The sequence below is a fragment of the Gossypium arboreum genome, chromosome 11 (assembly GCF_025698485.1).
Source record: "Gossypium arboreum isolate Shixiya-1 chromosome 11, ASM2569848v2, whole genome shotgun sequence".
NCBI classification, from domain to species: Eukaryota; Viridiplantae; Streptophyta; class Magnoliopsida; order Malvales; family Malvaceae; genus Gossypium; species Gossypium arboreum.
In genome coordinates, this window is record NC_069080.1 from 104,174,832 (window position 1) to 104,186,564 (window position 11,733).

General features: G+C 35.7%; 1 protein-coding gene across 1 annotated transcript; it reads left to right on the top strand.

Annotated features, from left to right (window-relative positions):
* The first annotated feature begins 10,360 nt into the window (after positions 1 to 10,360).
* On the top strand, positions 10,361 to 11,310 carry LOC108472147 (uncharacterized). The gene is made up of 2 exons (XM_017773661.1): positions 10,361 to 10,794; positions 11,049 to 11,310. Exons 1-2 carry the CDS (start codon positions 10,361 to 10,363, stop codon positions 11,308 to 11,310), a joined length of 696 nt encoding a protein of 231 aa, XP_017629150.1.
* The last annotated feature ends 423 nt before the right edge of the window (positions 11,311 to 11,733 follow it).

Below are 11,733 nucleotides of genomic sequence, written 5' to 3' on the forward strand. Positions count from 1 at the left end.
TGCTGCTTATTGATAGAGTTTCAGTTGTATTAGAAGTCTGAGAGAGGGGGGTTTGTGGAAGGAAAATACGAGATTTGGGGGTTGTTATCTTTGAGTGGTTTCGTTTTGTTTTCTCTCTCTTTTGCGAAAATTCTTTTGACGTTCTATTCCCCCATTCTGTCGAAATTTCCCTAAACTTCCCCTTCCTTTTTGTTTTCTATCCTTTTCTCTATCCTTTTGTTGCATGTTTTGCACTCATGCGGGTTCGGTAAGTCCTTTTCTTTTTTGTCGAAGTCAAATAGCAAGTGAACAGGGATTTGATTTTCTTTTTTTCTGCAGTTGCTGGTGTAGGAGAGGGCCTTGAGTAGTGAATGTCATTCCTTGTTGTTTTAGCGGTGTTATAAGAGGTTCCTCGTTGGTGGTAAATCGAGTCTCTGTAAGTTCTTAATTTGTCAAAATTCATTAATCAATTGCTAAATTGATATTGAGTACTCTGGTTATAGGTTCTGATGGTCATGGGAGTGCTCTAGCTGCGAAAACGTACCAGGTATGTACCCAAAAATGCAAAAAATGAGATTCAGTGAAAGCCAAAAAAGGCCACTGTCGATGCCACATAGGTGTGTGGTCACCCGTTGGTAGGCCGTGTGCGACAACATGACCGTGCGTAAGACATGGCCTTGTGATGGTAGGGGTGTGGCCATGTGGGCCACACAAGCTAAACCGAACTAGACGTGTGGGCCCACACGAACAAGCCACACAGGGGTGTGATATCTGGGTCAGGTCGTGTGATCCATACCGGCCAAGACCAATCTGGGCATGTGGGCCACATGAGCAAACCACATGGACGTGTGAGCCCATTTAGCTAAAATGTTTCCTAGGGTTACATGGGTCACCCAAGTTGACTGTGAACCTACTGTAGGGTCAGTAAGTTCTACTTAGACCCTAAATCATGTTATTTGAACATACAATGTATGTATTGAACACGTTAAACTTATGCATGTTTACTAATCTATATGTATGACTGATAACTGAATATTAGCATGTAAGCATGTATTTCTGTATATCTGCAGTGATATGTTTAGTTGCATCTGCATTGGGGTGGGATGATTGATTATTGGAGGAAGTGTACTGAAAGGCTTTCATGCCTATTATCTGGCAGCTTAGCTACAATATTACTGATATGTGCCGCATTCGACACGACTTGGTGTGTAGGGCTGGGTGGGTGTTTTAAACTCCACATGGTGTGTAGGGATGGTTGGAGATGGTGTGTAGAGGCTGGTGGGTATGATACTGATTTCTGTTACTGTATGCATACTGTATCTGAGATGGGCTAAGGCCTTAATTTATATCTGAGACTGTATCTGAATGGGCTAAGGTCTTAATTGTATCTGAATCTATAATGGGCTTAGGCCTAGACTACATTTGACTGATAACTGTTGTTTGACTGTATACCTGTCTTCTGTGGGGATTACACGTTGAGTTTACGTAAACTCACCCCTTTTTGTTTATCTGTACAGGTAACCCCCAGATTTAGACGGATCCTTGCGGCGGAGGACTCAACGGTGACCACATGACTATTGAACTGATTTAATTCCATTTAAGGTTTTTAATTCCTATTATTTTTGGGGTATTTTTTTATATAATTTGGACTTTTGGACTGTTGTCATTACTTTGGATTTTAACTGTTTACATGGACTTTTAAACTACAAAACACAATGAAAACTCATTTTTATTAAATGTAACATTTTTCCTAAACGCGAACAGTTTTCTTTAAATATCACGATTTTAAAAGCTTCTGCTACAGAATATATTTTTAAGCGAATCAAATTTACAAGAAAATTGTTTTGAAATTGATGAAACATAAATAAAAGCTAATAAATGGAAACGATTTTAACTTGACAAATTCGATTTCAAATTCTATTCCATATGACAATGCCATATTCGGCCATAACATCTAGGCCGGGTTTGGGGTGTTATAGTTTGTTGACGTGGCATGTTAGTGGTGCCAAACACTTTGGCTTCACCAAATTTTACTGTAACTTTCAAGTCATTTTCGTGTTTAATCAGAAAAGTGACTCATTTTCATAATTAGTGAAATTTTTAGTATAATTTTATAAAAATGCCACACATCATCAAACATTGAGCTTGCAACCTATGTACGTCTGCAAAAATGTTTCTATTATGTCCTTAGAGGCTCAAAGATTATGGCAGATAGCCAATAATAATCCATTCGGACCACCATTCCAGTTAATTGGTTGAAACACTGTAGTCCGCTTTAAAAGCCAACAAAAAAGAAACTATGTGGATATTTCACCCAATTGACGATGCGAGTAATATTATGTTGACTTATTTTCTTTATATAATATTGAGCTCTGATGGAGTAACTCAGTTTAAATTTATATTAAGCGGATGCTTGATAAGAAATTTGATTACTATTTATTAAAATAATGTTTTCTTTTTTTGTTTTATTAATTTTTAAAAACTTTTAAAATTTAAGTAACTTTATAGAGGAAACATCCCACATCAAAATTCTAGGTATTTATACCAATTGATGAAATGTAGAACATTAGAGTTTTGGAAACCTAGCTTTACGCTATATTAAAATTGGTACATATATGAATTCGAGCAGAAGACCTATTGGGTAAAGTGAGTTCAGCTATGGTTGAGATTAAATTTGGTTACTACCAGTTACGAGTTAAGGAGGTAGATATGCCTAAAACTGCCTTCAGGACAAGGTATGGCCATTACGAGTTCCTTGTCATGCCTTTTGGTCTAACAAATGCCCCAGCTGCGTTTATGGATTTAATGAATCGTGTATTCCGGCCGTACTTGGACAAGTTTGTAGTAGTACTCATTTTGATCTATTCCCAAAACGAGTCTGAACATGCTGAACATTTGAAGACTATTTTACAGACTTTACGGGATAGGCAACTCTATGCTAAGTTTAGCAAGAGCGAGTTTTGGCTTCAAGAAGTCAGATTTCTCGGTTATATTGTGTCAGGTGATGGCATCCAAATTGATCTGAATAAGAATTCAGCTATTTTCGAGTGGAAGCCGCTAAAGAACGTAACAGAAGTTAGATGCTTTTTAGGCTTAGCCGATTATTACCGATACTTTGTGAAAGGATTTTTGATGACTGTAACTCCTTTGACGAGGTTACTGCAAAAAGATGTTAAGTTTGAATGGTCGGAAAAATGTCAGCATAGTTTCGATAAATTGAAGACGTTACTGACAGAAGCTTCAGTTTTGGTACAACCCGAACTGGGAAAGGAATTTGTGATGTACAATGATGCGTCCTTAAATGGACTGGGTTGTGTGCTTATGCAAGAGGGCAAAATGATAGCTTATGCCTCGAGGCAACTGAAACCACACGAGAAAAATTATCCGACTCATGACTTAGGGCTAGTTGCTATTGTATTTTCCTTAAGAATTTGGAGACCCTATTTGTGTAGTGAAACTTGTTGTGTAATCACCGATCACAAGAGTCTGAAATACTTGATGACTCAAAAGTAATTGAATCTAAGACAGCGAAGGTGGCTAGAATTGATTAAGGATTATGAGCTTGTGATCGATTACCATCCTGGTAAGGCGAATGTAGTCGCTGACATACTGAGCAGAAAGTCCTTATTTGCTCTGAAGGTTATTGACATGCATTCGGTGTTATCTGATGATGGTTCGATTTTGGTGGAGTTGAGAGCCAGACTGACATTTCTTGAAGAAGTTTGCGCAGTCAGATCAATGATAGTGACTTGCAAGTCAAAAGATCACAATGTGAAACAGGAGTCGAATCAGATTTTTAGATTGATTCTAATGGTTGTTTAATGTTTCGAGATAGGGTCTGTGTACCCAAAGATGATGGGATTATTCAAAAATTTTTGCAAGAAGCACATGATAGTCATCTATCAATTCACCCGAGAAGTACTAAAATGTACAACGTTTTAAAGACCATGTACTGGTGGAATGGTATGAAAAGAGATATCTCTGAATTTGTGTCGAAATGCTTGATATGTCAGCAGGTCAAGGTTGAACACCAAGTGCCTTCAGGTTTATTACATCCTGTAATGGTTCCTGAATGGAAATGGGATAGGATCACCATGGACTTCGTGACTGGGCTACCATTAACCCCGAAAAAGAAAGATGTTGTTTGGGTAGTAGTGGATAAACTAACGAAGTAGGCTCAATTTATTCTTGTACGGACAGATTTCTCTCTTGATAGATTGGCCGATTTATACATATCCGAGATTGTGAGATTACACGAAGTACCATTGTCGGTCATTTCAGATAGAGACCCGAGATTCACTTCAAGATTTTGGAAGAAACTACAAGAAGCTTTGGGTACAAAGTTGAGTTTTAGTATGACGTTCCACCCACAGACCGATGGTCAGTCTGAGCGGATGATTCAGACCCTCAAGGATATGTTGCAATGTTGCGTCCTTGAATTTCACGGTAGTTGGGAAAAATATTTACCATTGGTGGAGTTCGCCTACAACAACAGTTTCTAAACGAGTTTAAAGATGGCACCTTATGAGGCATTATATGGCGGGAAGTGCCAGACTCCATTATATTGGATGGAACTCAAGGAACACCAGATTCACGGGGTTGATTTGATCAAGGAAACCGAAGAAAAGGTTAAAGTGATCCACAATTGTTTAAAAACGGCATTGGATAGACAAAAGTCATATGCCAATTTAAAAAGGAAAGAGATTGAGTTTCAAGTCGGAGATAAAGTATTCTAGAAAGTGTCTCCCTGGAAAAATGTTTTGAGATTTGGCCAGAAAGGCAAATTGAGCCCGCGGTTTATTGGACCATACGAGATTACTAAATGAGTTAGGCCTTTAGCCTACCGGTTAGCCTTTCCACCTGAAATGGAAAAGATTCATGATGTTTTCCATGCGTCTATGTTGCATAGATATAGATCAGATCCCTCACATCTGATTTCACCGTCGAAAGTTGAGATTAGACCAAACATGACCTATGGTGAAGAACCAGTCAAAATTTTGGCTTAAGAAGTCAAACAATTAAGGAATAAGAATATAGCCTTGGTAAAATTTCTATGGCATAGACACGGAGTGGAAGAAGCCACATGGGAACTTGAAGAAACCATGAGAAGTCAATATCCGAACCTGTTTACTGGTAAGACTTTCGAGGATGAAAGTCCCTAAGGGGGCGGAACAGTGGTTTCAAGACCACAAGTCTGATGTCAAAATATTTATTTCATGATTATTATGAGGCCTAGAATATGAAAGTAAGCATGTGTTAAAATTTCATGAAGAAATTCTTAGTGTAAGGTGTCCAATTGGAAATTAGGGACCAAATTGAATAAATTGCAAAACTTGGATTCTAGAAGCAATTTGCATGAAGTTGCTTTATATTATCAATTATAAGGTCTTAAAGATTAATTTACCCAATTTCTAAGTTTTTGGACAAAAATGGGCATGCATGAAAAATTTTGGAAGTTTAGTAAAGAAGGGCATTTTGGTCTTTTAGCAATAAAATCAATAAAGAGGGAAAATAAAGGCAAAAATCAGCCATTCTTCTCCCTCTTACTGCCGAAATTTCAAAGGACACCATAGTTAGGGTTTCTTCACTTTCCAAGCTCAATAGTAAGTGACTCCTAGCCCCGTTTTAATGTTCTTTGTATTTTTGAAATCCTTGTAACATGTTCTCTCCATTTCTACCCATATTTTAAGCTAGGGTTCATGTATGCAAAATGAACCATGTGACATTTTGTTCTTTGGTGATTTGTGGAGGAATATGAAAGTTAGATGTGTGTTAAACATCTTTTCCTAAGTGATTTTCATGAAAAACCCCTAAGAGGACCTTTTTACAAAAGGTACAAAATATGTGGTAGAAATGTGAAATAGAGGAAAATGTGGGCTAGTATGAGTTTATAATACATTTTGCTAGGCTTGGGTAACCAAGGAATTGCATGTATTTCATTCTACGAGCCTAGGGACTAAGTTGTAAAATTTTGAAATGTTAGAGGCAAAATGTTTATTTAGCCCGAGGGTGAATTTTAGGTCCGAAATAAATAACATGAGGTATTAATAATTTATTTTTATTGATATAGACCCTGAGGAACCGATTTCAGAGATCAATTTTGGAAAACGGAAGGATTCAGAATAACTGAAATACGAAACCTAAGCAATTACCAGGTAAGTTCGTGTAACTCGAATGTAAACTATCTTTAAAATAAATTAAAAATATATGTACATGTATGAATTATAATAGTAGTATTTATTGCATGACAACTCATGGAATATTAAGGTTATGATGGAATGTCCCAGTTGAATAAAAGGGGATGTCTGATGGATTACTCGAAAATGAAATAATGGTATAAAGGATCTAGCTCGGATGGGTGATCCTATAGTGATCTAGCATTATGTGTGCTTTAACGGATTTAGCCTAGACGGGTAATTCGAATAGGATCTGAATTTAGCCTGGACCGATAATTCAGACCTGAACTCGTAGAAATAGATGTCATTGTAAGGGATTTAGCCTGGACTAGTAATCCCGACATTACTCTGTGAGTTATGTTGTGGGGGATTTATCCTGGGTTGATAATCCCGCAAAAAAAAGCAAGGTTCATGGGAGTGCGTATTTAAAGGATCACTTACATGAGTTAATGGTAAACGAGATATCCATCGAGATTCCAAGAAATTCGACGGGATTAAAATGTTAAATGGGAATAGGCATGTGTGAATTGATGAGCTCAACTATGAAAGATGTTACATTGTACTGGCATGAGACTAACTTGATGGTTGAGTACATATGATAGGAAATTTTACTATGAAAGTTTGGCCTGAATGTTTTGTATAATTGCATGTTAAATACCTGGTAAGTTTACTTTCCCATTATCCGGACTTACTAAGCATGTTAATACTTACCCCCTCTTTTTTCCCTGTTTTACAGAGCTCGTGGACTCATGAAAATTAGAAGACGATTGGAGCATTGTTAACACTATCAACTTGTTTTGCTTTGGTATATAGATACTTTATTTTGTTTCAATGGCATGTATAGGTTTTGGTTATTTTGTGATATGTGTCATTGGTTGGCCTATGTAAGGGCTTAAATATTAAACTTATTCTTTTTGTATATGGCCATAAGACATGGCTCATTTTGATGTAGGCTATGACCTACTAATTGTGCTTGTTTGTGGTATATTATAAATAGACATAGGAAATGTGGCCAAATCACTTGGGATGGTTAGGTCATAATTGGCAATGAGTTAGAACAATGAGCCAAGTCTAAATGTGTTCTTGAATGAGATGTAAATCCCAAATACAAAGAGGATAAATTAGCATGTACATAACCGATGAGATGAGGTTAACATGCAATAGACCATTTATGGTAGTACTTGGGCATATTTAGGCCATGTTAATCTTCATTGAGATTCACTAATATGAATGGTTATTGAGCATGACCATTGGCTTAGATTTGTAGCCTCCAAAAAGGTTCACACTGATAGACACACGCGGGCGTATGTCTAGGCCGTGTGTGACATATGGTCAGCCCCATGGGTGAGTGGTATGGCCGTGTATCCCCTGCACCTAAAATTTTTAGGTTAGAATGCATGGTAGTAAACACACGGGTAGAGACACAACCGTGTGGAGGACACGGCCTAGCACACGGGCGTGTGTCTTGGCCGTGTGACTCTAAATGCATGATGACATCATAAACATAATGCTCGAGCTTTTGGGTACAGGCGACAACACGGGCGTGTTTAGGCCGTGTGAAGTACACAAGCCAGGGACACAGGCATGTGCTCGGCCGTGTGAAAACCCCTGTAAGTTTGAAATAAGAAATAAATTCAATTAATTCCACACGGGTAAGGGACACGGGCGTGTCCCAAAGCATACGGGCATGTGCATTGCCTCCACAAGGGCGTGTGAGGCTTAGCCTAAGAAATTTTCCAAAATTTTTTTTAAGTTCGCGGTTTATTCCTGGACCATTCTCAATGTATGTTTTGGGCCTCGTTGGTCCATAATAGGGATATTATAAATATGATTGATTGGTTTTAATTTGGAATGACATTTTATAGCCCGAAAATTTTCCAAAAATGTCATATTCATGCACAGTAATGCCCTATACCTTGTCCTGGTCTCGGGTATGGGTAAGGAGTGTTACAAGTTGATTTGAAGGTATTCTTATGCTTTTTTTAATGCTGTCTATGTAGTAGGGTATAAGTTTTGGATTTGATAGTCCAAGATTATTGGTTTTTCGTTTTTACAGCTTTTACAACTGATATGTCCAAAGGTTGTGTATTTGTACCATATTTCTCTATTTGTTAATTGTTCATGCTATATGTTTGATATTTATCTCTCTTATTTTAACTTAACCATTTCTTATGTTATACCTTTAGGGACTTTATTGTGGCACTAAGATGTGGCTTTTATTTGGTTTTTGATGCAAAGCCTAGTTCTTTTTTCTTTTTCCTTTTTTTTTTTTGTATTGGTTTCAAGTTTGGCTCACAATGCAAAGTGTGGTGGCTCAATGCATGTGAACAAGGAATTTTTAATCTTTTTCATAATTTTATACTATGAGGGACCATTAACCTACTTGTAATATCTATCCATTTTCATGCTTCTTTTTAATTTTTGCATGGAATAGAAATCAGTAAGTACTAGATTTTGAAGTTCAAAGTATGACTAGCAATCTGGAAAGAACCTTTTACAATTTTATTTTTAGGTAGTGGAAATTAATAATATTTAAATGTAACCAGGACTTTATTGTCTTAACAGGGATGAAATATATTTTTGTTCATTATTTTGTTGTTTCCGTTATGAAACATAAATAGATTATATATCTAGTAGTTTTGGATTATTTACACAATACTCATATCAAGTGAACCTATTCCTCAACCATGATCTTAATTTTGTATGTTCCCCCCTAAAACTACTTTAGCTGCAAAGGGCTTTTCAAAAGAGAAAAATCCACATTACCAATGATGCTAATAACATTACGTAGTTGGGTTTTTACAATGTCAAAGTGAAAATTCTTATTGTCATGGTTTTACCAATTGATAAGTAATAAATTTCATATTCGAGATGCCAAGAAAGTCAATGGTGTATGAGGTGAACTAAAATCCTCTGTCCTTTCTGCTTGCTCTTACTCATGCCCCACTAATCTAATTGGTCTATGTGTCAGATTGAATTTTATATTTTTACTTCCTATTAATACTGTGAACTCTTTTTCTTCTCCTCATTAAGTTTCATTTACTATTTTCTTTCTTTTACTTCCTATTAACTATTTGTTCTCTGATTTCTCATGCTCATGTGTATTATTGAAGGATATAGTGATGATTTATTTACTTATTTATTTTATGCTTGTTTTCAAGTTCTTATTTGAGTAGAATTTTTTGCATGTTCTTTCGAGTTTTGACCTTCCAATTTCTAATTTTGTAGGTTTTTATATTTATTTATTAGAGTAGGTGTGATTCAATTTTCTACTATTTTGGTTGTATTGGTGTTGGAAAATAATTATTGAGTGATGAATGATAAATTAATTAAACAATTGTATCTCTTAGTTTAATATTGCATTTTTTCATATAGTTGGATCTTTCGAACAATTGTATCTCTTGGTTTAATATTGCATTTTTTTTTCATTCATTGTCTCTATTCACTTATATCTATTAATTTTTCAACAAAACTTTTCATCAATCAGTCTAAATCTCTTCATTCATTTCCTCTCCTCTATATAAAGCCAAGTTAGGAGATTTCAAGAACAAAACCATCAATATCAAAAATTCCTTCTAAATTCATTTCTCTTGGTAATAGAGAAAGGTAAGATTGTGTTCGATTGATCACTGTTGTTGTGCTACTACTATGATCATTTGTTGTTGTATCCTGGAATACAGACGTCTAACGTTACTCAAAGCATTGAGGAGAGGTCGAATCTATCTTAAGGAAACTGTTCATATAGGCCTCAACAGAATTCTTCTTCTAATTTTCAACTCTTTCAGATTACAGGTATTCTGTTGTGTTACTGCTACTGCATTGTATTGCATTATCATTGTTATTAACATATTAATATTACATACGATATTATATTTTCTTAAAATCTTAAGACAAAATATTTGTTGTATTTTTAATCTAAATCGTAGAAATTACCATCATAACTTATTTAGTATTGGTTTATACTTCTGTTTTGGATTTTAAATTATTTATAAATTCTGGTTCTTCTTTCTAAATACAGAAAAATGTCTCATATGTCAAACAACTCATCCAATTCAAAAGTTGAGGTGATTGTCGCTACTTAGGCTCAAGCTATGAGCCAAATGTTACCTGTGACTATGAGTCACAATGAAAAGCCTGCGAAATTCACTGGAGAGAATTTTAAAACATGGCAATAGAAAATGTTGTTCTATTTGACCATGTCGAATATGGAAAAATTTCTGAAGGATGATCTTCCTATTTTTGGAGAGGATGAGGAAGATGCAATTACCGCGTTCAACATTTTCGAAGCATGGAACAACTCTGATTTCCTATGCCATAACTACATTTTAAACAATTTATCTAATAAACTTTATGAAGTATACAGTATCAAGAAAATGACTAAGGAATTATGGGAATCGATAGACCATAAATACAAGACTGAAGATGCTGGTGGTAAGAAATTTTTAGTTGCCAAGTTCTTAAACTTTGTAATGGTTTATTCTAAAGTTGTTGTAAATCAAGTGCAGGAATTCCAATTGATCATTGATTGTATTCTCGTAGAAGGAATGGATATAAGTGAATCCTTTCAAGTGGCAACCATTATTGAAAAACTTTCGCCTGCTTGGAATGACTTCAAGAACTATCTTAAGCATAAGAGAAAGTAAATAATAATGAAAGATCTGATGTCAGACTTTGAATTGAAGTAGATAATCGAGATGCAACTGAAAGGCTAAACAAAGAAACCAATCCTAACTTTGCCAAGGCAAATGTAGTGGAAGTCAAGGATTCTAAGAAAAGAAAACATTCTTAGACTGGGTCTAAACTAGGACCAAAAGGCGGTGTCCTCAAGAAGCCAAAATTTGGATGAAAATGATTTAATTATAATAATATGAGACACAAGTCATCTGATTATAGGCTTTCAAAGAGGGTCAAAACAAATGAGGCCAACGCTGTGGAAAATATTTCTAAGGAAGTATCTGATCTTGACCTCTACGCTGTGATTTCTAAAGTCAACTTGGTTGATTCAAATCCAAAAGAATGGTGGCTTGATACTAGTGTCACTCGTCATATTTTCTATGATAAGGACTCTTTTTTTGAGTTGGTTCCTTGTGAGAAAGGGGAGAAACACTATATGGGCAACGCTGCAACTTTCAAGATCAAGGGAAAGGCACTGTGATTTTGAAGGTGACTTCTGGCAAAGAGTTAAAACTCCAAAATGTGTTGTATGTTCTTAACATAAGTAAGAAACTTGTCTCTGGGACCCTCCTAAGTATACATGGCTTTAGGATGGTAATTGAATCCCAAAAGTTATTTTTGTCAAAAGAGGGAGCATTTGCAGGAAGGGGATATGTATTAAATGATATGTGGAAACTCAATGCTATCTCTGTAAAAGCTATGATATGTGAAAAATCAATGCTATCTCTGTAAAAGCTAATACTATGAAAAGAATGATGCTTCTTCTTCTGTTTATATGCTTGATTCATTTAATTTACGGTATGGTCGGCTTAGACATGTTAATTTTAATACTTTACATAGATTAATTAACTTAGAGCACATTCCTTCATTTCACATTAATTATAATCATAAATGCGAAACGTGT